Below are 26,538 nucleotides of genomic sequence, written 5' to 3'. Positions count from 1 at the left end.
CAGCAAACATAACAGTGTTTTGAACTAATGAGCCTTTCTGAAAAAGATTAAAACAGTGACTTTCTTTCCAAAATAGAAGAAATTAAAATACTGGACTCTTTCAGCAGCTGCCCTGTTAAGTGCTGTAGTATCTACTGAAACGTTGCTGCTGCTGAGCTGAATTTGCATTTGCGGGCACCCTGGCATCTCTAATTACTGCTCAGCAGTGAAGAAGCCTACAGGGCAGCAACTATTAGTGGAGGGCTCCGCCAACTGACCCGTACAAGCACTTGCGCTGGGCATCCAGTGTTGTGACTTCAATTGCCTTCTGCGTGGGGCCTGAAAAAAGGAAAGGGGTCCTAGGGCAAAAAGAAAGGAGGAGATGGAATGAACGTGCTTGCAGTGTGTTACAAATGCTGCAAGTCAGAGCACAGTGTGCTTTCTGGTTGGTTCCAGAAGACGCGATGCTCTCTTTGGCGCTCTGAACCCATCATGCACAGTCCTTTGAGTGACTGGGGTAGTGCTCTCCTCTTCTAGCAGCTTCTGAATTATGATGCCAGATCCAACTCATCAGTTCTTCCACGGTCCAATGCTGAGTTTAAACCAGACAGACGCAGTGGGGGGAAGCAGTCGTGTACAGCAGCAGAAGCCTCGGTAGAAAAGGGATTAAAATTAACATTTAAAACAACTGTATCTCTTGGCTGTATCCCCTGATACAACTCTTTTAAATGTTAATTCTCATCCTTGTTTTATAATTTCCTAGGCCTCCTTTAGCATGGAAAATCCTGTGAATTTATTTCCACCTCCAATCGGTGCTTTAGCAAATGGAAAACTTTGATATGGGTTAAACTGAAAGCTTGTCATTGTTAGAAGCCTGTCGCGCTGTCAGACCTGTGATCCTCCCAGCCCTGGAAGTGGGTAACTCCGAGCTTCAAAAGACAGAACAAGAAAGTGTCGAGGAGGGAGGTGTAAAGGTGTATGTCGGCGCGAGCCTCAACAATTACTTGCATCCTCCTAAGATCATCCAGCATTTTAGCAGACCCCACTGTGACCTGAGTGACCCTGAACCTGATAACCTCTGTGACTTTGTCATCCTCCTGCAGCACTGCTAATTCCTGGTGGGGAGAGCTGTGGGATGTGGCTGTGTCAGGAACATCGTTGTTTTCCTTTGTCATCACCCAAAACATGTTATCTCGCCTCCCACTTGAGCTAGCCCTCTCTTATCGACTGCCAAAACAAAAAGGTCCTGATGGATGTGCAGAGAAGTAGCTTTATGCTAATTATCTAATTACAGCTAATGACTGTTTTGTGCGTTTATTAGCCTATGTCAGTGCTTCTCATGGTCTGTTTGAATAGGATATGTAGATTAGGCGGTGAAAGGGAAAGTGCTGTTTGGCTTTGCTGGCCGTGTGGTGGGTGGACCACATGCATGGCTGCAGCCAAGGACTCCACCGAGCAAGGGAAGGGCCTTCTCCCACCGGCACCTGCCGTAGCCCCGGTGAGCGGGGCAGAGGCGCCAGCAGCGCGTGGCTGATGCAGGACCCCTCCTGCAGGCCTAGGAAATATTAAGCAGGGGTTTAAAGGCTTTCAAAGATGGAATAGGTTCTGCTTTCATAATATTTTTCTTTTCAGCCTCCACAGGAGTTGGCCCAGCTCGGTGTGCTACAAAGCGCTCTTGTGTTTTTTCCCCTTACTCAGAACATCTTTAATTAATTCTTGGCAGGACTATCTAACTCTCCGTGTAGATAGGAATACACTCCAGCAAAGCTGGGGCCTCCTGCAAGGCCACTCACTTGGGTCTCTCCGTGCCAGGACTCTGCGTGAGCGCAGCCTTTCGCTGCGTGATACTCCTGTGGCAGGCAAGCGGATGTGGTAGAGCAAAGGCACCGATGCCAGGACCCACAACCGCAGTGGGGAAATGCAGGTGTTTAGAATCGAGAGAGAGAGATGATTTTGTAGACCATAAAGGCAACCGAAAACTCCCAGCCAAGAGGGAGCAGACCAGATCAGCCACCGTACGACCAGATCATTGGAGCATGAATGTGAGCAGTGAGCTCTGCACTGGCATTTCAGTAGCTCCTTTCCAGAGCGGAGCCACCTGGAAACAGCTGCCAGGTTTGGCAACACGACCTGAACGGCCACGTCTTCTAGGAGCATGGAGATCTGCACATCGCCCCATGAGCCGCAGAGCTCTTTCTGCTCCACCTTAGTCCCCGACCACCCCTGCTGCCATCAGGAGTTCTGTGCTAAAAGAAAAGCAATCAAGATGTACACGTCGATTGAATATTCTCCAAGTCGTGTCTCCCTTCCAGGCTTCTCGAAGTGCTAGATCCATTCGGCAACCCGCACAGATTGGAGCACCTGCTTGGCATTGGGAGAGGAATCTTTCCAGGAAATCAGCGTGATGTGACAGTGCACTTCAATGCACCTTATCGACCCCCTTTGAAGGCTGCAGGACCTGCACCATCACCATGGCTGAGCTCATTGGGGACCTACTTCTTTGCTTAATGTAAGCCAATTGATTTCAGTGGGTACTCAGTGCCTGTGTACACTTTAATATCTAGATTTTAAGGATCCCAAGTAGGAACATAAATTAGTGTCAAGTCTTGGTGGGTTTTGTGACTCAGCTGGAGAGGGAACTCAATATCCTCTCAGCAGTTTGCTCAAATAACATTTCTTAACGTTCATTTTTCTGAAGGGGTGGAAAAAAAGAAAATCAGGAGGGCAGCAGAGGTAATAATCGCTGAATTTGCTTCTGGATTTTCTCCCTCTGTCTTCAAAATACAGAACTGTTGTTGCCAAAGTTCCTATTCCCTCTGTGATACTCTCCACCGTCTCACCCATGGATGGTACTGAAATATAATGCAAATGTGAGCCGTTGAAGAACCTCTATGTGAAGGCAACAACATCAGATTGGTGCAGTAGTTCAGTGACGTTTATCTCCTTTTCCCCCCACCCTTCCTTAAACAGTGCTGCTATTTTACAGCAAAAGAAATCCTTTTGGACTTTTGTAGCTGACTTGGAGCTACAGACACTCACTACTGCAAGACGAAGAAAAGGGGAGAGAGAGAGGTAATTTATAAAGTGAAATTAAATTAACCACAAAATAAAACATTTCCAAAGACATTTAATTTGATGTCAGTTCAGAGGAGCCTTTTGGATTTATGCCACCTAAAACTAAAATATCAGTACACACTTCAGGACTCTGGTTCTTTTAATACTGTGTTGCAGTCCAGAAACTGTAAGGAAATGTAATTGGATCTTATTATGCCTAAATTAATAACTAGACTCTGTTTTGCAACATATTCATCTAATAAGAGAAGAAATAATAGACTTTGCATAATTATTAATCTCTTGTAATAATCCCCAGCTGTACAGATTATTTTTCAGAAACACGAGCAGTATCTTGCAGAAAAGATGACATTTATTGGCTTACTATTCTTCTGTATGCTGATGAACATCCGAACAGGTAAGATTACTGCTGAATTTATTCTCACTTATTTTTTCAAGCAGCCAGAAATATTTTGTTACTAATACAGTATCTTGTATTTAGTATCAGATAGGGCTCACGTATTAATGACAACTGCTCCGGCTGTTAGTTAAGAGTATTTGGCTTGTAGCACTAAGTGACTGCAAACGGGGGATTCCTTATTCAGCTGCTCAAGAAACAAGAATCATTTGGTCCTGCGTGTGCATTAAAGAACTTGTCAGCTTCTGGCTACACAGCACACCTTTTATTAACAGAAAGTCCTTCTGTGCAGGAGCTGGTACTGATGAGTTTCCTCTTTATCTACAGATGCCCGATCAATCCAGGATGGAGATGGTAATTCTTAATGTTTTTTTCTTTCCTTTGTATCACTAACAATCAGAAGAGTCATTTGTAACTCCCAGACCTGAACCCCAGTAGCGATTTTGGCCAGAACACTTACTAACCTCAGTGGGCTGTGGAAGTGCTTTCACCTAGTTCTGGTGGAGAAAAAAGAGTGGATTTTTAAAAGTGTCTTTAAAATTTATTAAAGGCTGACATATTAATGTCTAATAATAGATCTAATATATTTGCAGTCTTAAAACAAAAAGGGGTCAAGTCACTGGTTCTGTTGTACAAAATCGTAACTGGAAAGCACCAGACTTACAGCCATATTAGACATCTGAGAATTTTGTCCTGAACAGTGATACTACACGTGTGTCTTGTTATTGGCAAGAAATACTGACTTCCACAACAAAAAGCTTAAAATTTACAAATTGCCACAAATGCGATTAAAGAAATGTTGGAATAAATCCCTTAGCACAGCTACCCTGCGGTTCGTGCCACTGTGCGTGATTAGCCCGCTGGATTAGGGTTTGCCTTTGATTAAAAAAACCTTCAGCATCCTAATGATGTTTACACTGGCTTACTGATGATTATATTAGAGCTCTCTTTGGTGTTGTCAGATAGAATTCTTTCTGAAAACAAAGTTGCACAGAAGTATCTGCAATAACAAGGTACTGCTGTTGCTGGTGTACACCTCGGTTGGTAAAACCAGCAGGACGCCCAGCAACATCCTGAGTGCACAGAACAAATATGCAGGGAGAATATTATAACAAATACGGAAAGTAGAAGTTTATTTACAGAATAAGGGCTAGCATGATTACTTTTAATTCAAAACATTTTTTCCTATGCTCCATTATATTTCCTTATGTCTCTAAAATCATTTGAATGCATCATCTTTTTTCATAAGTTTAAGGGCACTACTGTATATTTGTGCAGAGCAAATATTTCTGCGGCAACCTCTTAGACAGTCAAGACAGCGTGCGTCAATCTAAAAATAAAAGCTTGCTCGGGCAGTATCCTGCTGCTCTCATTACCAACCATTATGGTTTTCTTTCACACTGGGCCAAGCAGCAGACTGCAGAGTGAATCCAAGGTCAGCTGGTATAAACAGAGAATTCTCCTCTGCAGACAGCATTTGCCTGCTTCATTTGATTTGTTATAGGCCATCTGTGCCCGCGCACTGCAAACTTTACTCTGTAAAACTAAGGTCTGACAATAGGATTGTTGAAGGCTCTTAATTCCCACTGAAGACCCTGGTCCCAAGCTGAGCCTGGTGAGTGGAATGGCTCCCATTTATTTAAATGGCCTTTAAATGAAATCATAATGCTGGGTTTAGCTTTGCTGCACAGAAAGACATTTGTAACTATGTGGTCTCACCAAGTGTTTACATCTGACATATGCTTCTGTGCTTGCCCAGATTTGGGCCCAAAGGTGGTAGCCCCTGCATTTCCAGAATTGCTTTTGTTTTCCTGCTGAACTGGAAATCTTGTTTCAATGAGTATCTCAAGTTTTCCCAAATATTCCTAGAGCAGGCACAAACGCAGCTGTCTTCCAAGTGGCAATGCCTTTCCTCTCCGTTTCCTTAGCCTGTTTCCTATGGCCCCCTGAGAAGAGGCACGACTCTGGGGTCCCAGGCAATGCCGGGGCAGCAGGGACTCAGTTGCTGGGAGCCCAGGGTGCGGCAGCCCCGGCTTCCGCTGTAGGGGGCCAGGCTGCCTTTGTGCCGGGGTGGTGGGGGACCAACTGCCCAGCTCTTTTCCCTGGCAGAGCAGGCAGCTGCAGGGGCACAGAGCAGATGATGGCGCCTTATTCCTTATATTTTCATCTTGGGCAGAGGAAATGGTGCGGAGGAGGAATGGGGAAACTCGGCTTTCAATTGCAATCACTCCTTGCTTTTAAATACCCATCTGCCTTCTAGAAATCAAAGCAGCCCAGGGAATTCTTGAACTGTCCCAAATACCAATGGTGTCCCTGGTGTCCCCTCTGCTCTGGTGAGAGCCCACCCTGGAGTACAGCTTTGAAGTCCTCAGCACAAGAAGGACGTGGACCTCTTGGAGTGCGTCCAGAGGAGGGCCATGAAGATGATCAGAGGCTGGAGCACCTCTGCTATGAGGACACGCTGAGAGAGCCGGGGTTGTTCAGCCTGGAGAAGAGAAGGCTCTGGGGAGACCTTATCGTGGCCTTCCAGTATCTAAAGGGGACCTACAAGAAAGCTGGGGAGGGACTTTTTACAAAGGCATGTAGTGATAGAACTAGGGGTAATGGCTTCAAACTGAAAGAGAGGAGATTTAGATTAGGTATCAGGAAGAAATTCTTTCCTGTGAGGATGGTGAGGCACTGGAACAGGTTGCCCAGAGAAGCTGTGGCTGCCCCATCCCTGGAGATGTTCAAGGCCAGGCTGGACGGGGCTTTGAGCAGCCTGGTCTAGTGGGAGGTGTCCCTGCCCAGGGCAGGGGGGTTGGAACTAGAGTATCTTTAAGGGCCGTTCCAACCCTAACAATTCTACGATTCCTGCTCTCCGTCTTGTCCCATTCCATCATTCCTGGTGCAGGGGGAGCAGAGGGCACTGGCTCCATCAGGGGAACAGCCATCTTCTGCCGTGTGCCAGGGCACATGGGCTCTCCTTCCAGAGGAGACCACAAGCCCCCCGAAAGGTGTCCCATAGGACCCCAAATAATGATAGCTCCCAGGCCCAAGCTTTCAACAAAAATTCTTCATATTCTAGTGATCTGCATTTATTTGGTTTTTTTGTTTGTTTTTTTTTTTTTTGTTTTTTGTTTTTTTTTTTAATTTTAGATCTCTACCAGGGATCTGCAGCCTTGCCATACTGGCCCTTCTCATCCAATGATTTCTGGTCCTACGTGGAATATTTCCGGACCCTGGGAGCCTACAACCAGATCGAAGAAATGGCCAAGGCCTTCTTTGCCCAGTTCCCTTTTGGGAGTCACCTTGGCTATCACGTGCCCAACCATGAGCACTAATAGCTTTGCTGGTGCCGAGAGGTTTAATCAAACACACGGCTGCCACCGAACGCACCCAAACTGGCCCCTCACACACTTATAGCAGTCATGCGGGCCGCCTCATGCTTTACGGTAGCCTTTGTGTGGAAAAATTAGTCGCTTTGGCAGGAAATCAATAAACTCCTTGATTCTGTTGCGACCTTTGGGGAGTTTTTTTTTTTACGCATTAACGCTCCTAGGAACCCGATCTCTGTGCATACAGCTGCCTCTGGGCGAGCTAGACGCCATTTTCCTCCCCTCAGGCCTGGAGCCCGGCCCCGCCGTTGCCATGGCGACGGGGGGGGGGGGGCCTTCTCCCAGGACGACCAGTGAGAGGAGACTCCGCCAAGCGCGCAGAGCGGCCGCCGCCGCCCGCCCTCAAACCGGAAGTAGTCCCCGCGGAGGGGAAGAGGGGAGGGCGCCGCCATGAAGCCGGCGGTGGACGAGATGTTTCCTGAGGGAGCCGGCCCTTACGTGGATCTCGATGAGGTGAGGGGGATGTTGGGGGACCTGTCTGCCGCGCTGGGGGTGGCCGGGGTGTTCGGGGTGTTGGGTGGCGGCGGCGCTGTGCTGTGGTATGCTGCCCGGCCGTGCCGCCCGGAGGCGCTGAGCGCCTGCTTTCCCAGGCAGGGGGAAGCACGGGGCTGCTGATGGACCTGGCCGCCAACGAGAAAGCGGTGCACGCCGACTTCTTTAACGGTAAGGGCCGCCGCGTTTAGGGGGTGGGGGGAGGGCAAGGGGATCACCGTCCCCCTGGCGGGGTTGGTAACGCCTTGGGCCTGCCAGGTAGCAGCTACAGAAACTGAAGGTTATCAAAATAAACCTCGCCTGTTTTTTCTCTAATCTTATGCCTCTAGTGCCTGGTAGTCGTTAAAGTTCTCACTAACCTCACTGCTAGTGAGTGCTATCATAAGAGCGCTTTGGTGTTAAACGATGCAGGTGGGAGTGATGCAGTGACTGTGTTTCCCCCCCTGAAGGTTTTAGGCACTTTAGCGTGTTAATCGCTACAAGGAAAAATGCTTTGGACTTGTTTACGTAACAAATAGCTTATATTAAACACTGCAAATACCTACGAAAACGTGGACAAAACTTTACAAATTGTCTCTGGGCGCTACTACTTTTTATAGATAATTCTTTAATCTTTTGAGGTATGCATGCATATTATCCAAAGCATAATAAAACTTTGGGTTTTATATGCTTTCTGCATTTGAAAGTCAACTGTATGCATACAAGTATATATGGCTGCTTTTAGAGAGGGGAACATCTATGTATCTGGCCACTTAGGGGTGGAATGTACATCACGTTACATTTGGTGGTTTTTTTCTGTTTCTTAAGAAGTGTGTTGTAGGCATTTCAACAGCGAATTTCAGATGGGTTATTAAATCTGGTTACTGGGGTGGTGTTGATGTCACAAGCTGGTATTAATTCTGAAACAAAGTAGGTTTCACATGTTGCATAAGATTTAGAATTCAGGAGAAAAAGGAAGTTCAGCTTTGATATACGCCTCAACAGTTGTGAGGGACCAGGCTCTTTGTTGGAGCCAGGATATTTAGGAGTAAGTATTTCCATTAAGTTCTACCATCAGGTTGTGGTATTACATTCAGTGGTAGTTTAGGACTCTTCTAAATGAGGATTAATCCTCAGTTTATTGTATGGCACCTGTACTTTCCTTGTGTCAGAATAAAGACGTAGTAGTTTGTGCTCAATATACAAAGAAGATACAAAGCCAAGTAGTTAAGAGTACTTCCCATCCCAAAGATGACTAGAACTGCTGTGATTAGAAGACCACATCTCGCTAGTCTGTGTGAGATGAGTTTTCTGAGAGAAATGTTATTAGCACCTTCACAGCAATGAAATATTTTTTAAGGAAGGGATTTTTAGCAGTAAATCACAAATGTGAATGTTAACCTGCAAGATTTATAAGCGTGTGCCGGGTTACTATGACCTAAAGCCAGAGCTCTGCAGGAGTGTCTGCATCTGAGACATGCTGTGTGCAAAAAGCTAGTACGTGTTTAATTCTGGAGTCTGAGAATCACGGTTGATCCACTCTGACTGTGATGGCTACATAATGCATTTATAAAACCTCCTCTTTGAAGTTCTACTTTGCTTTCATGAATTTAATTGCAAAGCTTGTATTGTACAAGTGAAGCAGTTTAATTTGTGTATGATAGAGAATGTATACTTGGGTCCGGCTTCCTTTCTGCTCTGGCTCTTCCCACCCTGATGTTACATTTCTAGTAACTGATGGTGGAATGACTCATTCACTTAATTCAGCTTTATTTTTGTCTTTAATCCAAGTAATGGAAAACTGTATTTGTGGAGTATATGCATCTGTAACAGTTAAAACTTTTAAGGTTAATTTTACCTTCTCTTATTTTTTTGACTAGATTTTGAAGATCTCTTTGATGATGATGACATCCAGTGAACTTAGTTGTCCAGCCATGCAGTGCTGAGATGTGGATTTTTCTCTAGCATCGCCTGTGGTGTCCATTATTTATTAAAATGATGAAAACAGGAAAATCATGGCGGGGGGGCCAGGGGGGTGGAACTGAGTAAGCTGCTTGGGGAGTATGAAAGCCAGATGGTTAAAGGTAACTAAGGAGGGAATTGTGGACTGTTACTTCTAGGAAGGTCTGTGTAGATTTTTCTTAAAACTTTGTTTGCTGATGTGCTCATTCAATAAAATACTAAAAAAAAGCAGAACCTTTCTCTGGGATGTACTTTCAGAGTAGATATTGCTGTGTTCTGAGCTCCCTTAGAGAATGATTGATTGATTTATTTATTTTTATTAAATCATTCACTGTTACTTTTTGGTATTATACTAAGATACGTGGCAGGGCTTATTGCTGCCTAGAAAAGTTTTGTTTATCTGACAATAGAGGATTATTTAGGGCTGAGGTGGTTGGTTTTTCTGAATAGTCTGACTGTCATTTGCCAGTTGCATTAAGAATCTCTGTTGTCTTCCCTTTCAAGAGAGATACTCGGGTACCGTCAATACTTAACTATTAATCTAGGAAGCACAGGAATAAAAAGTAATAATTTTATCTTGATATTTTAAGCAGAGAAATGTTCTGGTCTTGGGCCATGAGAATGCTTGGATTTAAAAATCCGATTTAGTTTTTGAAATTGTACAAAGAAAATCATTTTAGGATTCTTTTCTCCTGCGGCAGGTAATGTAATTATTCATACTTATATGTATAGTGTATACGAATCTGTCTGTTAGATATTAATTCAGATTTTGACAGAGTTTTTCAGAACACTTTTAGAAATGTTTGATTTTGCACTGTTCAGTGACCAAAGTGACCAATCTTAGAAGGAACAGGTGAGTTTTTAGTATATTATTTCAGAGTCAAGAGTTTAATCCTGTCTAATCTTAAGTGCAGTCTGTATTCCATAAATTGATCACAAAAATAATACTGTGACTGATGTTTCTTTAAAGACTCCACACTAATTAAGTTTCACCTGTAATGAAACCCTTTCCTCTCATACTTTTCACACGTGTTTGCTTGGATTTGCTTTAAAGGAGATCTTTGATGTAACAGTAAGTATGCTGGCCCCTGAGCTTAAAAATGTAAGCACAATAAAACCAGTAGGACTGGGTGTCTTTTTATTGTGTTCCTGTGGATTTCTCAATATCCTCTGTTTCACCATGCAGCGTACGGTACATCAGCGTTCTGGCATTTACTCTGCTTAGTGTCTGATATTACAACGTGTCCCTGAAGCAATGGTCTAGCTGAGGCAGTCTCCTTTTTCTTTCCAGTGCTCGCTTTGCTTAGAGACAGGAGTTTCACGTAAACATCCCGGCTGAGTGGTAGCAACTGTGTCTGGACTGTTTCTAGCTGTGGTGCTGAGCTTTCTCCAAGCTAGATTTTGAGAAATGAGCTGCTGCCAGTGAGTGGAGGCTGCCTTCTGGGCAGGTGCAAAAGATGAAGTAGATTTAAGAAGTAACCCTTGCCTCCTCTGTTCTTTTAGGTACTTTCTTATGCTCATTCCTAGATTCCTCCAGTTAGTCACCCTTGGTTTTGGAATAATTCCTTGTCTGTGTTTTATACAGACTTCTCCTTTGTTTTTCGTTTGCCTGCCTTAAGTTTGATCACAGCAGCAGGAGTATATTCTATGAATAAAATCCATCTTGATTAGTTGTTCTTCAGTATGAATGGCGTTCTAGTCCCTTCCACCTTTGTTTTTTAGAGATGCTCAAAACCTCAGTGAATCATTGGTTTGAAGGTGAGTAGCTCTGGTTTTGTAATGTCATTTTGCTTGATCAAAACATGGAACCTGCCTTCATGAAACTGGCTAGAGGGCAGGCAATGCTTATGGGTCCAGCGCAGCCTGAAAGTCAAGAGAGTTCTAATCCTGGGTGGGATATAGCTACCCGTTCAAGGTAGGTATAGCTAACTCCTTTTTGTGAAGCTTTCCAGAATCTCGCTGTTTCATGTTAAAAAGCAGCATAAATAGTATTGGTGGCACCTGGGAGGTACGGTATTGCCTGTCTGTAGGGAAGAAACTTACTCTATGCAGTGTAAAAGTGTTTGGGCTAGTAAAATCACGTATGAAGAAAGCTGTGCAATTCCATGAACTGCCTTGGTGTGCAGCTGATGCCACTCTGGCTGTAGCTACTGGGAGTACTGGGTGGTTCTTTGATAGTACTTCTCAGGCGCTAAGCTTGCACTTAAATCCGTTAACTGTTGTGGGTTCGTTCGCTTGGGATGAAGTGAAATGAAAGTTCTTCCAAACCAGAATGGGGTGATACCGAGGGTACCTCTGTTGTTGTAGCTGTCTGGAGGATAAAGTTGTCTCCTTTGCAGTGAGACGGCGTGAGGAGTGTGTATATAGCTTACCCTTTCTAAAGAGGGCTGTCAGTGTGTAAGAACTTTCATCGGCAGCTATAATTTGTTTGCGTCCCTTTTGGGACAGTATTAATAGGAAAAAACTAATCTGAAGAACAAAATGCCCTTCAGCTTTAAATTGCTTCTGTGTTAGCATTTGTCAAGCCTTTCAGTCTAATTAGTCTGTGGGCAATCAGCCTGTTGTCAGGAAATAATCACAAGATGTCAGAATCTCTAATAAAAATTGATTTTAAAGGGCATTTGCCTGCCTTGGCCATTTAATTTACTGAGCTTTGATTCCTGTACCTTTTGTGGAGATTGACACCACTCATAATAGCCGTTTCTGAGTGAAGGAATGAGCCTGTTCGAGCAGCATTTTTGCACGTTTAGACTGATGTGTATTAATTTATAAGCTGATGGGTGGCTGCTCATTATTTCAATGTCTGAATAAAGGCTCTAGTCTGAACAGATTTGTGGATAGGGAGGCTGGTGTTGGGAATTGTCCCCCTGACTCCAGTGGGACAGCTGGCAGTGTATAAAGCTGACCACCTGCCCGAGTCTTGGCAGGATGAGGTCCCAAGGGCTGAAGAGCTTGAGGAAGGGGCTCAGCCAGTTGTGCAGCACAGATGAAAAGGAATAGCTTCAAAACACTTAAATGTCAGCCTGTTCCCTTCAATACTCTCTCACGAGGCTGATTCTGTGTTTGCGGGAAGCTGCTAGCTGACACCGTCTATTCTTAGGAATTAAGAATGTGTGATCTATTTTGAGCTGAAAATAATCAAGTCGTTGTGAGGGAGAGAAAGTTACCATGCTAAAGGAAGCTGGCCGTCATCTGTGCATAGTAATTCTGCTGTGCCTTTCCCGAGCTGGCTACCAGGTTAGCAGCAGAATCCAGCACTCCGCTGCTCTTCGTGTGAGTAAGAACAGGCGAGCTCAGACCTAGTGTGCGAGTAGTGGGTTTTCCTTGGTTCTTTTGGGGTTTGGGTTTTTTTTTCTGTCAGTTAACTTCCAGGGAATTAAAATAAAAGGTTTTTCTTTCAATATGTTACTTAAATAATTGAAGTGGAAGGTATTTTTTCCACAATGAAGGAATTGATTTAGGTGAATAAATCTAGCTCTTCCTGCCTTCCCAGGGTGTTGGGAAGCTGGCAGGCGTCTTCCTGCTCTCAATGTGCAGTTGTTCAGCACAGGCAGACACGCCGGGCAGGTGACAGTGCAGCCCTGCTCCCTGAGAGTCCCACTGTCAGTCATGGAGCTGGAATGCGAGCGTCACATCGGGGCTCTTGGAAAAGCGCTAGCACAATGCAAGGCGGTCCTTGGCGGCAGGGGTGGCTTTGAGGACAAGGATTTGCCTCCATGTTTTTACTTCCAGATTATCTTTTTCGGTTTGCCTTTGGTTTGCTCCAAACCTTTTGATTGGCCTTTGTCAAGCTGCGGGGTCAGAATGCTAACCCAAATTATAACCTTTTTCTCAAGCTACTACAAGGAGCTTAGAGCAGAGGGAGGGAGGAGCAGAGCCTTCTAAAGCTTTTAGTGTTGGCAAATTGGCCTTTTTGGTCAATAACTTTTTCTTATTTATGGAAAAGTCATTTTGCATGTAGCAAGTTTCCAGTCAGCTCTAAGTTTATCACGGCACCTGGTCTGCGGATGTGACGTGGATGTACAAACCTTCTATAATCCTGTGTAAACTCAAGTAAATTGTAACTTCTTGAGGGAAAAGATGCTATTTTGTATATTGTTGTGAATAAGCAAGATGTCCAGCTGAGAATGTCATGTACGAGGTGGGTGACTGAGCACAGGAATACATACCAACAAGGGAATGTGACAAAGGATCCCTGCTGCAGACAGGAGCTGCCCCACCAGCGGAGTCTGAGTGCCCCTGGCCCGGCTGAGGATGCCTCTGTGAGGACACTTGCAGACAGGACCCCTGTCATCAGGCAGTGGCTCTCCATCTTGTCTGAGAGCTTCCTGTGTGCCCCTGGTTCCCAGTGAAGCTTGACGAGCTTTTGATCTCCTACCACTTGGAAGCAGCTTCTGCATCGCTGGGATACAGGTACTGTGAGGTGGGAATCCGCCTCTGTTTTACCTTGTTCAGGATGACCAATCCACTTTGGCTTTAAAATGCTTTCCAAAACATGTTACAGGAGTAGAATGGCTTCTCCAGAAATCCCTGGCAAGGCAGGGGAGCAGCTGTGCTGTCCTGACTCCCTTGGGCAGAGCACCGTGTTGGGGGGAGCTGGGTGTGAAGGGGTGTGCTGGCTCCCACCCCCGGTCCTTCCCTGCCTGACTCAGGGACTTAGAGAGGGGCTTCAAGTGGGATCTCCTGCCCCCTCCCTGATGCTTCTCCATAAAGCTGTCTTGCTTTATGGGAGGGATCCCACAGATTTCCTTGTGGGTAGGAATCCCCTGATAGGCCACAGAGGAAGGCATAGATGTTGATGTTTAATGTTTCCATTTCATGGGGAATAAACCTTTCCTTCCCCTTGGAGTGGCTGGAGAGTAACAAACTGCACTTGCACGTAAGGAGGTCACACAGCTGTCCCCAGAGAGCAGGAGTGTTACGCTGGACTGGCCTCCTGGGGTGAGTCTAAGGGTGAGCTGAGGGTGGGTTTGCTGATTTACAATCCCGTGGCAGACAGAGTCTTTTCAGCGTGTACCTACATCTAGTACAAGTGTCACTTGACAAGGCTCTGAACTGGCTGCAGCCTTGCTCCCAGCCTGAGTGTCCTCAGGATTGGTTTCCTCCAGAGTATTTCAAAGGGTGAACTTTAAATCTGATGGCGTTTCCTGCATGGAAGTAGAATTGGCTGATTAGCTAACTGTAGGGCTTTGTCCTAATCCCTCTGCCTTCTTCCATGCTGAAAAGCCTCTAGTGAGTTTATACTTCACAAATAAATACAAGTCTTGCAAGCAATTTATCTCTTTCTTGTAGCTCTTCATGGTTTAGTGCAGCTGCTATTTGTATTCCAATTAGTTTCTGTCACAAGTGATTACAGGGGCTTGAGGCACAATTAGGCTCAGCCTATAATTGTGTCTAAAAGGGGCTGTGGCTGCTTTCACAGATGGTTTCCCTGCTGGATGGGGCTGGCCAGTCTCTCCAGCTGTAACCACGTTATTTCTCCCTAATTGTCGGTGCAGTGACTGAAATCTTTCAGTGGGGGGTGTTCTTGCTTTCTGCCTTTGAGAGAGCCTGCTGCCTTCCTGCCGCCCTTCTCTGAGCACGGTACGGGGAGGGAAGAGCCCAACACAGCTCAAGATGAAAGGAGCCAAGTGCTCTCTTTGGAACCTGCCCTAATTACAAAGCAGCAAATAAGACGTCGTTCTTGGTGTCTTCATCATATTGGTTGCTCTCTAATAGGAGCTGCTGGCAATGTTTATGCCCAGAGGCATCCCATGTCTGTGCCTGCAGCAGTACATTAGTTTCTAAAGGGAAAACCAGCCAGTTAAACCTGCCACAGCTCGAGTGGCAGCAAATAGTGAGACCCAACTTTGTCCCTGGCATCTGTTGTCAGGGTTGGTCTAAAAAAAATGTAAAGCATTTAAATTTGTTGGAGGGCAGGTGATTCTGTGCCCTTTCAGCATGCCAGTGTCATTCTTGGCGTTTTCATTACAAGATACTCGTATGTTCAAAGCAATCCAGGAGCCAGCCCAGGCCTTGGGTGTGTGGCTATTTTGGCCAGGTTTTCCCATCCTCGGGTTTATGAAGCACGGAAGGAGAGTAAAACTGCAACAACTCAGTCATGGAGAAAGGCTGGATTCATTAGGAGCTCCCCTGAGCTTATCCCCGCAGGACCTCCTTACCCTCCCAGGCCCTATTTGTAGCTCTCCCCTAAAAGCAGCACAGGGCCAGCAGGATGCCCTTGGGCTGCCGTGGTCAATCTAGCTGTGTGCCCCTGGCATGGCAGAGCCAGGGAGGTGGAGGTTAGATACCCATACCACATGCAGGGATTTGGGTGCTTCCTGGGCTGTAAGGACTCCCTGGGAGGGCTCACAGCCTGGTGGGGTAGTTGCCGGCCGTGCTCAGCTGCTGCTCTTGAAGCTACTCACCTCATTTTTGCCTTGTTGAGAGCCCAGGTGCAGACACCTGCAGGGCTGGGCAGCCTCAGGAGGCCATGATGGTGCCAAGGGCAGCTTCAGGGCTCCAGCCTGTCTGCAGCATCTTCCTCCTCACCCTGTGTTTGGTGGTGTGGAGGAAGATGTTTCTTTGCCTGCCCTTCCCCGTGTCTGTGTCTGCTCTGTTGGTGGGGTGGGCCTCTGTCGGGAGCATTTGCCCCAGGGGAGAGCTGGGAGGGGGCTGATTGCTGCTCCTGGGGGTGCAAAGTGGCTTTTTTGGGTGGGTGGTGGCTTAACCTGGGATTTGGTGCCTGCTGTGGAGCTAAGTGTGTGTGTGTCTCTAGTAGAGCAGGAATCTTACAGAGGTTTGAGGTGAAAGACTTCAAAACCAGTCCAAATCCCTAAAGGGAGGGCTTTGGCCCCTGTTTCCATGCGGCGGGGGCTTGCCTCCGTCACAGCCTGCTGCCTGGGCTAACTGCGGGGCTGGTCTGTTGTTTGCTGGTTTTTGAAGTGCCTGGCAGGGACAAGCACGGTGTGATGCAGGTACCCTGCGTGGAGCATCCTTGTTGGAGCGCTGGGAGGAAGATGGTCCCTGAGGGTGAGTGTCCTGGTGAAGCTGCGTTTTGGTATTTATGCCTGTGACAAGGGGGAAAAGCCAGTACACAGAAAGCCTTAAGGGTTTTCTTTAAAACTTCCCAAGTGCTTTGTCTTATTGTGTTTACAGGGGTTTCTTTCTTGATAAAACCCACAGTTAGCATAGAAAGGGTGTGCTGTTGGCAAGCAGGAAGTCTCTGGGCAGATCCCGCCTGGCCCAGGCTGCCCTCTCCTTTGTGCATCCTCGCTGCTTACAGAGGCAGCAGCACTTGTGCTCGCCATAGCCTAATTTTGCATATTACCTGCTGTGGTTGTGTCTGGAGGGCTGGGCAGGGTTTGGGAGAGGTTGCTTCCTCAACATATTTACACAAGAGACCCGGTGCAAGGCGAAGACCATGCGCTGTGTCGCACACGGCACTGAAATGAGGTCCCGGTGCCAGCCCCTGCAGTGGGAAAGTGGGGAAGCGTTAGGTGGCTCGTCAGCCCAGCAACTGAGGAACAGCTGGGGTGCTTCCAAAGGGAGCCATGTCCTGGATTTCTGTCTATTTTTGGTGAAAAAAATAAGCCCCTCAGCAAGCAGCCCAGCTCCTGTCCTGACAGCGAGGTGTCGGCGCCGCAGCTCCCCGGGCTGGAGCCAGAGTCCCCAGACAGCTCCGGTGCCGAACCCCTGCTTGACGCTCCCAGGGAACGGAGCACCCCGTGACCATGGTTTTGACGTTCCCACGCAGCATGCACGGAGGCAGGCACCTGCGCGTGAGGGGGAGTCTGGAAAAGCCATTTACAGGGTGATAAAGAGGCTACATGCTTAAGGATTAAGTAAGATAAAAGACGTTATGTACTAACACACAGCATTCTTGTGGAGCTTTGTTATCTCGTGGTCTGTGGTAATGTGAATGTGTGCATGTGTGACATACATTCTGCGCATACATGAATACAGCAGTGACTGCAGCATTGGGTGACACTTCTCTTTCCGGACACGCAGCCCCAAGCACCCCCACCCTGACAGCTGGGACAGGGAAAGACTCGGGACCAAAACCAGAGCCAGGCTTTGAAAGAGGGACTTCCAGGCTGGGTCTCTGCTGCGGGGCTTGTTTTGGTCCTTCAGGTAGCCCTCTGCCATCCGCTGCCACAGTGGCCAGGAGGCTGACCAGGAGCCAATGGTGACCTCTCCTGGGGTGCTGGTCATCTGCCACAAGGTGTGACAGCACCTGCAGGCATCCCGAATGGGGTGAGTTGTGGTGTGGGACGATGCAGAGGGCTAGCGACCCCCTGGGGTTCAATGAGACTTTCCCATAAGGGCCAGCGTGGCCCAAGTTTCTAATGCATGCCCCATTTCTCGTGCTGCAGCCATGGTGACTTGAGGTGGGAGATGCTGTTGGCCTGGGTGGAAGTCATATCAATATGGGTCATGCTGGGGATGGGGCTGTTGCAGGGGCTGGTAAGATACCCTGGGCTCTGCCCTACAGCACACGGCACCAGACGTGCGTGGCAGTGTGAAAAGCCATGTCTAAGCCTCTGAGACCTGGTATATGGGATAAAACTGTAAGCATATTTGTTCCTGCGGCGTGTCAGGAAGGAAAGGAATAATTCATTTTGGCTGCCTCTTGGGAACTAGTCTTTAAATTAGTATTTCCTCCTAGTGTTTATCCCCCAAATGCATCTTAGCATTGTTTCAATTTTCCCTGCTTTCAGAAAATCCATCTGAAAATATTTGAAAAAACTACTGCAAAAGCTCTGACTTGCTCCTTTCAATTTAAGCCTCTTATGCCATTTGATCCAGCAACTGCTGCATTTTTAAATCTCCTTTTGTTCATGGATTAGTTTTTTGAGTTTGTGTGTTTCAGGGTTTTTTTTCTTTTCCCTGTTCCCTTCCCGTTAATTCACACAACAGGGTTTTTCCCAGCTCTCTCAATTCAGCATGATCAGATTGAGCGTCAGTTTAGCCCTTGCTAAATCTAATATGCGTGAAGCCTCTGGGGCCAGCGGCCAGCCCTCTGGCTGGCTGATCAGGGTGGATCCGGGCACAGTGGTTTTGGGGAAACCAAAGCTCATCTTATCCAAAAAGGAAGAAATACGGTGTGAGGTGGTGAGATGCTGAAGCCTTGATGAAAGCTAGAGGGTTGGGAGTTTCTTGGGAAAGCAAAAGGGGGGCTGTCCCTGCGTGTGCCAGCCCAGGGTGCCCCCACCTTGCTGCAAAAAAAATATAAATAATTTCCTGGGGTGCTTGGTGAGGCTAGGAGAGTGTCCCTTTCTTCAAGCCCTTCCCAACGACGCGTACAAAAATGCAGGAGTGTTCTCATTGAATGAGGTTTTTTATTGTTGGTGTTATTTGTGATGTGGTAATTCACTGGAGTGTAGAAGCTGCCGCTGTTGGAAGTAATTTCAGTTGAAGCTCTTAGTGCTGTTTTTTTGCTTGTAATAACGCATTAGTGCTGATCTGTGTTAGCTTGTTCTGAAGCTTAATGGGAGTCTTCTTTGAACGTATCTGAGAAGCCATCAAATCCTCTTTTAGCTAAAAGTCAAGCAAGCTCCTTGGAGAGCAGTTTGATGGGATTGCTACTAATTTCAGCCTAGATACTCTTCCCTCATTGATCTAACCTTGTCGAGAGCTGGGGCGGGTCCTGGGGGTGTCCCAGGAGCCCACTCAACATGGGAGGTTGCACCACCCGCAGCTCTGCCCAGCTGGTGTGCCAGCTGTTGCCGATGGCCCACTTCTGGTGTGGGAAAGAAGAGACAGGGTTGCTAGCTCTCAACTTCTGGCTGTGCTTGGGACCCCCCCGGAGGGGAGGCAGGCCAGGACCCTGCCAGCTTGCAGGTGGAAACTGTGAGGTGCTGCTCGTTTACCCCATGCTGTCGGCCTGTGGCTGAACAATTACTTGAGCCATCGCTTCCAGTGCCAGGTGAGCGATTTGGGAAGCGACACCTCCACCCCGAGGTCCCCTCTGCCCAGGGGTCTTTAGGGACCTTCTGTTCCCTGATCACACACGGTGTTTGCAGGGGAGATGCTGGCATTCTGAACTGCAGCCAACATGTCTGTGACCACCCCAGGATCCCCACAGCCCTGCGGTCAACAGGCTGCTTCTGTTGTGCAGCCTCACCACCGTTCCTAAGGTTTTTCAGATAAATCAAAAGAGAAGATCCCTGCCCTAACTGAGCACGTTGTCTGCATTAGAGATAATGATAGGGGATAAACATAAAAGGAAAATCAATGAAAGTTAATAATCTGAATATATTCAAAGACCTGGGCTAAAGAAGGGAGACAACAAACCATGGGTGGAAGTCAAAGGCCCTAAGAAGAGAGAGAGTTACAGTGGAAAAAACAGAGTCATCTGTTCCAGGTGAAAACAAGGGTAGAGATGGCTTTTGTGAATAGTCTTCTCCCTCTTCCATTCAAATTTTAAAACACATACCCTTGTTTTAAATGAATTTAGGTGGTTAAGAAAGGCAAATTTGCAATATAATATTTAAATATAACCAATTTTTCTCTTATCAGTTTTACATTTAAGAAAAGGTCAGCCCGTCTTGTGCATTACTCTTTCATGATGTGGCAGGAGTGGTATTTGACTCTGGGCCTAGGTTTCCACAAGGAGGGCAAGAGCAGAGGCAGGAGTGAACTCTTGGTCCCACAGAAGTCACTCGTGTATAACCTCGCTGATTTCACAGGAGAATAGGGTCCACCCTTGGCAATCATTGCCCCCGCAAAAGGTAAATAGAGTATAGCTACAGTGCCAGTGCCCCAGGACGCCACCTGGGGTCAAGCCACCGCCTCCCCTCCCATGTAGCACCCCCCGCTTTAATGGACTTCTGGGTCTGGGTACAGGAGGAAGCCCATGAAAGTGGAATCATTGATGTTGTCGGCGTAGACACCATTGTTGTCCCCCTCCCCATACACCTGAAGCCACACCTCGTCCCCAGAGCTGAGGTGCAGCAAGACAGAGCCGCTCGCTTGGTCAACGTTGTTTGTCTGGAACTGATCGTAGGTGAAGATCACCGCCTTATCCTTCTTGTAGAGGCTGACCTTGACATCCGTCAGGTAGACTGTCAGATGGTAGGCGAAGTAGTATGTGCCAGGGATGCTGCAGAGGAACTTGCCGGTGCTGGCATCGTAGTGGCTCTGCTCGTTGTAGAAGATCTTGCTGAAGCGGATGGGGACGTTGGGGTGGGGGGCTCGCTCCTTCAGCCCCACGCTGAAGGCAGAGCGGTAGACGAAGGCACCTTCGCCCTTCTCCCCCTTTTGCCCTGGGTATCCGGGAAATCCTCTCGGTCCTTCCTGCCCTGGAGCTCCTATTTCGCCTTGGTCACCTTTGGGGCCTTGCAGACCTGGGGGACAGAGGGGGGACGGGGAGCTGTTTGCACTGTCCTGGCAGCTGCTACCCACCAGCCTGAAACTCAGAGGGGGCTGTGGCATCAGCATCTGCTCGGCAGCGTGGAGCAAGGGGTGTCCCTGAGGAAAGGTTGCATGACCTCAACATCCCCCGTGAGCGGAGACAGTGAGTGGAAAGCCCTCTCACCCCCCTGGCTGCGTGCATTGCTGCCAAGAGCAGCATGTCTGAAAAAACGTGATTAATTGGAAAAATAACCCCCACACCAAACTCTTTGACTTGGCTTGTGGGATCTCCATCCCTGCAGATATTCAAAAGCCATCTGGTCAAAGTTTGGGCAGGGACCTACGAGATGTGAGACCTGCTGGGGCTGGCCCTGAGGGCTGGGGCTGCCCGCGGGCTCCAGCACTGATGTACCCCCTACTCCTCACCAACCTTCCTCTCCTTTCTCTCCTTTTGCTCCATCTTTTCCGTCTTTTCCATCCCGTCCAGGGAGTCCGTTGTGGCCAGGGTAGCCAGGCGCTCCTCCCATCCAATTGGCACACGGTGTTTTGGGGTCGGGCTGGATATCCTGGGCAGCCACCTCTGTGCAACGGGGGGCCAACAGCAGCAGCGAGCAAAGGAGGAAGCCTGCTGAGCCCCTCATCGTCGGTTCCTGATGTGGACAACAGCTTTGTTAGCTTTAAATGTTAATAGGAAAAAAAGAACCATGAAAAAACCCCCACCCTTGAATAACGGAGAGGCACAGAAGACTAAAGTTTGAATCCACGTGTCCAAAGGAAAGCAATTCTGCTCGCCCCAAGGGCCCCTCCGGATCCAGTGTGGTGCTGGCGTGAGCTCCGCGAGCCAAGCTGAGATGGGGCTCCTGGGAGCAGCATGGACCTCAGCCCGGGAGCACATCCAGCACGGAGAGGAGCAAATGCCAGAGTTGCTCCCTCGGCGTTCGCGGGCTCTTTGCAGCGGCACAGATGTAGCTGCGGACTGAGGACAGCAGATACCAAGGGACCCGTGGCCGTTGTCTTTACAAAGCCCTGCTCAATTAGCCACAACCTGCTCTAACCTCTGCCTGGCTGAGTAAGCAGCTGATTGAAAGTACAGGTCTGGCGGAGCCTGTCTCAAAACCTCAGAAGACTTTAGGCTGAGCAAGCGGTTTATGGCTGCGCGTACAGCCCGCTGACCTGGGTCTGTCCAACGTGAACAGAAACTGCGGCCAGGCTTTCCATCTCCTCTGAGCGTAGTTTCATATGAAGTTACGATACTGCTTTTTTTCCACCCGAATTATGGGTTTGGACTATGGGATGACAAGTTGCGCAGTGTTTAGGCACTGTAGGGTCATATTTTTCTTTAATCAAGTTGCCTTGCTAGTCAGAGCAATCAGCGCGACTCCCCGGAACCGGGTCGGTGGTGACACCCTACGGCCAGCCTGGGGCTTTGCTCCGATGCTCCCAGAAATCAGTGGGACCGTGGTGGGCTTTGGGTCAGGCTTTTAGGAAACAGATATTTTTAAATGACTATTGTTGTGTGATACTGGTCCCCGGGAAAGAGATTATACCCCGGAACAATAAAGGTGTCCTGTTATGAGGATTGTAAGTGGCATAATAGGCAATAAAAAGTGAGTAACAGCATGGCCATTAGAGTCCCTTAGCTCTGTAATTTCAAAGAAAAATAGTATTTCAGAGCAATTCCTTTGCAGGGTTGACTTTCCTAGGCAAGCTATTTAAATGTCATACTTTAAACAATGTCTTATTAGCTCTCGCATAATTGCTTCAAAGGAAGCTCCGTAACAAAGAGGTTACCGCGATTTCAGTTTTTGCAGGATATCAGGGGGAGGGGGGTTTGAAGAAAACTTCAAAGCTCTGGTTAATGACCTTGGCGGGCAGTAACTAACAGATAAAATCAGGGAACTCCTCAACCCAGGCTCCGGCACTCCAGCAGCCGCGCTGGCTGGCACCCTGCGGTGGATCATTTTGGGGCTGAGGGTGCCACGGGGTCCAGCGCCCACAGCCTGAACCTGGGCGGTGCTCCTGCCTCTCCGCGCCTTGGGAAGCGAGATGCCCCGCTCCCGCGAGGGAGATAGCGATTGCCCGTGAACCAGGGTGGGCAAGCGATGCAGATGTCTGTGAATCCTAAAAGTGGCTTGGGTTGGCAAGCGAGGGTGTGCGTGTTTGGGCACACCGTGAGAGGGCCACTTAGCCATGCCCCAGTGGACTGCACTAAATGGAGGGACCCTGTCCCCCCGCCTGGGTCCCCTCTGGCTCAGCTACACGTGTGCACCCCTCCCAAATCAGCCTAGGCTGCCTGAGGGCATCCAACTGCATGAAAACACACTGGCGTTGGTTAAAAATCTGCCTCAACATTGCATTTCTTGAGCTGCGTTTTGGTGCTTTTGTTGGGGCTAGTTGTGCTTTCTCGTGTGCTGCCAGGAACTCAAATATCATTTAAAATTTAGTGATATGTGCTCGATAGACATCCTCAGAGCCAGGTCATCATCTGGTGCAAAATAAAACCCTCCTTTAAGACCGAAAGTGGAGCAAATCCGAGGCACCCAAAGCAGCTCTCCTGGCAGACGCCCGCCCCGCTTGCTCTGAAGGGCTCGAAGCGATGCCCGTCCCAGGGCGTCCCCGGGCGGCTCTTCACTGCGAATACCTTACGCACTCTCGTTTTCTCCTTTCTAGTAAGAAAAGTGTTGTGATCTGCAAATAGGAAACTCCTCCTGTCACTACAGCTTGACTCAACCACAAGTGGTGGTTGGTTGGAGAGACGCAGCAGCTCTCTGGCGCAGGTGTGTCTTACAAAGGGCGAGTTTTAAGCTTCGTCTGCTCGCTCCGAGTTCAAACTCTGCTTTAGGTGTGAGATCCCTTTGCTGTATCTTTCCCGTCTCTTTTTGGTTTTCCGCCCGGTGCTCATCAGTGCACCATGAAATAATCTGCTGTGCTTGAATTTCAGTTGTACCTTTCGGGCAAGCAAGAGATGAACTAAGTGCTCTTGGTGGCTTTCAGTTCATACAGTGGCTGCAGAGGGGAAAAAAGCTCCTATGTATTATGTGAAGCTTAACTCACTTATCGGCAGATATCAGCACTTCATCGGTAAGAACAATGCCATTCGTGAGTGCTACACAGTGATTCAGATGATTCAGAATTTAAATTTCACATAACGCTATACAAATATTCTATATATTTATATAGATATAAAAATCTAAAAGAGCTCTTTGCACAAAACATGCAAAAAGTCCATCTGTTTTCCAACTCCGGTATTTTCTTCAAAGGGGTTTGGCTCGTGTCGATCTGTATTCTTTTCGTAATTGCTTGTAGCGTAGTTTTTGCTGACGTTCCGGCGGTGACTTGCTCCAGGGGACTCGCACCTTAAATCTGGGTTGGTGCCGGTTTCTGGCAAGGAGCTGCTATGACTCGGAGGGATTTGGGGCAAACCCAGTCTTCCCAGGAGTCTTCGAGGAAAGAGGTGAATCGAAAGGTGCCAGTGCAGTGCTCGCTGTTAGAGTCATGTGGTTTTTTTAATGTTGTTCCTGAGTACTTTGGGGAGTTTTGCTCTCCAAATAGCGTTTCCGAAAACAGGAGTATGAATCGAGGGGAGATCGGCTATTCTTGGTTTAAAATACTCGCTGGCTATTCTGAGAATAACTCTAAGAAAGGAAACTTCTTGTGAACAGAAAAGTCTGTCTGTCTCGTTCAGCCCGAAAGAAGAGAAAATCCTGAACTCAGTAAGAGGGGAAAAAAATAAATATCATGCTTACCAGCTGCTTTGAGTCCTAGTTGGCTTGCTGCAGTCCCTTTGGAAATGAAGTCCGGCTACCACATCGCTATCCCTAAGGGCACGAGGAGCTGTCAGCTCAGACGCTGCATTTTCCATTTGCTATTGCGCATGCTGACCTAAAAGTTGGGTTTTCCCATTAATTTTTCCTGGCCATCGCTTAAGTTTTGGACCACTTATATAATCCTGTCACCCTGGGATAGCCTTAACAGGGAAAAGATGGGTTTGGGAATTTGATAGGAACCGAAGGAGCAATGGTTTGCCGGAGAAGCCTGTGTGAAAGCCTCCTCGTCCAGGGCTGGGATTGTACGGCACGAGCTGCTGCTCCCTGTAAATTGGGAAACGGTGCTAGCAGCTGGTGGAGAAAGTGTGTCTACAGCCTTGCATTAACGCACCCAAATGGGGTTTTTTTCCGTGTCTTAGTAAATGAATTATTGTGCAAGAAGTTTTGGCTTCTCCTTTTAATGGCAAGAGCCGTTCCTGCCCGGAGGCTGCTGCCGCACCAAAGAAGGGCAAAGCTGCCCCAGGGGAAGGGCAGCGCCGGGGGAAGAGTTTCGTCTAAAGCCAGCCAAGCGTGTGCCAGCGCCATTGTAAATCATCGGAGTAATTTCAGCCCTGTGGATGGCTTTAAACCTATCACACGTTTTGGCTTTAGGTCAAGACAAAGTCTGGTTTTCCCCGTGTCTCTCTCCTTCCAAAAGGGAGGTCGAACCTTGGAGATCGGAGGCTTCCCTCCCCGCTGCTCCGGGACAGTTCAAGGTTAGCTAGGCGGGACCTTGGCAAACCTGGGCTCGCAAGGTCGGACCAGGAACAAATAATGTGATTGAGTGTTGTTGCAACTGGGCATGGGGAGATGGTGGCCTTGGGAGAGGGGAAACTCATCCAAGTGAATGTCAACAGGACAGTATCCCGAATTACTGAGTTGTTGTAAAGACCTGGCTATCTGGAAGGACTAAGGGGATGTATAAACGAACACATAAATAACTTCTTATATGTAGAGCTGGGAGTCGTCCAGGGTGAATTTTGAAGTCCTGAGGAGAAGGGTGCAGAGGGAGGAGCTGCAGGACGGCTGCTCGCTGCCTGCCCTGTTTTGGTCAAGCCCTTAGTCCAGCATTTGAACAATTTGATTTTTATTTTTTTTTGGATGGTGTTTTTTCCATGCACTGTTGGGACTTAAAACAATCCCTCATGCAACCCCAGTGACATATGATGGAGATGTAGTTGAACCTATTGTTTTCCTATAAATGTGATTTACGAGAGCCGTGTGTATGTGTTTGTACGTGTCACACCACGCTTCTGCCGAAGCCTCATCTCCTGAGCTGGAGGACCAGGATCCTGGAACTGAAATAGGAACTTTTTTGCAGTGGAGACGAGGAGTTTTCAGCTGCTTCCCCCAGGGGTGTGAGCAAGACAAGGCTGGTTTCCCTGCCAACTCTCAGCTTGAACCCCAAAATACATGAATGGGGTATTTATTAGGCTGCCAGGATTTGAAAATTGGACCTGACATGTTTAATAGGTCGTCCTACAATTACCTCATCGCCTTTCCATTCAGTTGTTAGGAAAGTACCACAGGGATAAATCTTTCAGTGGTCCACCACTAGCCTCCCGAATGTTATCCCTGCCTCCCAGAGGAGGGGTGGGAGGCAGCGCTGGCTGCCTGGTGTATCTCCGGGGGTACAACCACCTGATGCGACCCCAGATGCCCTTGCATTTCTGTTGTCTTACACACTCGCTTCGCAGGTCGGTGCTGGCTCCTGTTCCCGCTGCAGAGGGAGATGTTGTACAATCCAGTGAGCTGCTTCTGGCTGTGTGATAAGAAAACATTTTAAATGCCCTTTTCTCTGCCTGGCGACAAGCAAAACCTGCCACCAAATGCGGACTGGACCGGCAGTGCCCGCGGCTGTGGTGCTCAGAGGCAGTGGCTCTGCTTGGGGCTGGGGGGTCGCTTTGGCACGGAGAGAAAGCTGCTGTCCCCACGTCCTGCAATGGCTGCTGCTCTTTGACGGGGGTCACCACATCTCCGGTGCGGGACACGCTGCTCGTACCTAACTCGGTGACGAACCCTGTGCTGAGCCTGGCCTTGTTGTCTCTCTTGGATCTCTCGTGAGCCGGCAAATATGAAAACCACAAAACTGACTTAATGGCTTGTGGATCGCAGATTTCGCAGAGTTAAAAATAAGCAG

General features: G+C 48.0%; 3 protein-coding genes across 4 annotated transcripts; 2 read left to right on the top strand and 1 right to left on the bottom strand.

Annotated features, from left to right (window-relative positions):
* Positions 1–2,786: 2,786 nt before the first annotated feature.
* On the top strand, positions 2,787–6,949 carry OTOS (otospiralin). 2 transcript variants are annotated; one of them, XM_063339119.1, is made up of 4 exons: positions 2,787–3,051; positions 3,350–3,448; positions 3,776–3,802; positions 6,587–6,949. In XM_063339119.1, the coding sequence occupies exons 2-4, from the start codon at positions 3,397–3,399 to the stop codon at positions 6,769–6,771; spliced, it is 264 nt and encodes an 87-aa protein (XP_063195189.1). In that variant the 5' UTR covers positions 2,787–3,051; positions 3,350–3,396; the 3' UTR covers positions 6,772–6,949. The 2 variants fall into 2 exon arrangements, with proteins under 2 accessions (XP_063195189.1, XP_063195188.1); XM_063339118.1 differs by having other exon boundaries at positions 2,788–3,051; positions 3,358–3,448.
* Positions 6,950–7,140: 191 nt separating this feature from the next.
* Positions 7,141–9,492, top strand: COPS9 (COP9 signalosome subunit 9). Its single transcript, XM_063339925.1, has 3 exons — positions 7,141–7,278; positions 7,416–7,488; positions 9,177–9,492. The coding sequence occupies exons 1-3, from the start codon at positions 7,216–7,218 to the stop codon at positions 9,212–9,214; spliced, it is 174 nt and encodes a 57-aa protein (XP_063195995.1). The 5' UTR covers positions 7,141–7,215; the 3' UTR covers positions 9,215–9,492.
* A 9,072-nt stretch (positions 9,493–18,564) lies between these two features.
* Positions 18,565–24,485, bottom strand: ADIPOQ (adiponectin, C1Q and collagen domain containing). The gene is made up of 3 exons (XM_063339909.1): positions 24,339–24,485; positions 21,023–21,242; positions 18,565–20,585 (listed from the first exon to the last, which is right to left on the bottom strand). Exons 2-3 carry the CDS (start codon positions 21,231–21,233, stop codon positions 20,059–20,061), a joined length of 738 nt encoding a protein of 245 aa, XP_063195979.1. The 5' UTR covers positions 21,234–21,242; positions 24,339–24,485; the 3' UTR covers positions 18,565–20,058.
* Positions 24,486–26,538: the final 2,053 nt, after the last annotated feature.

The sequence above is a fragment of the Chroicocephalus ridibundus genome, chromosome 6 (assembly GCF_963924245.1).
Source record: "Chroicocephalus ridibundus chromosome 6, bChrRid1.1, whole genome shotgun sequence".
In the NCBI taxonomy this organism is placed as follows: domain Eukaryota; kingdom Metazoa; phylum Chordata; class Aves; order Charadriiformes; family Laridae; genus Chroicocephalus; species Chroicocephalus ridibundus.
Note: the sequence above shows the minus strand (reverse complement) of the source record. Positions and strands in the feature narration are given on the sequence as shown.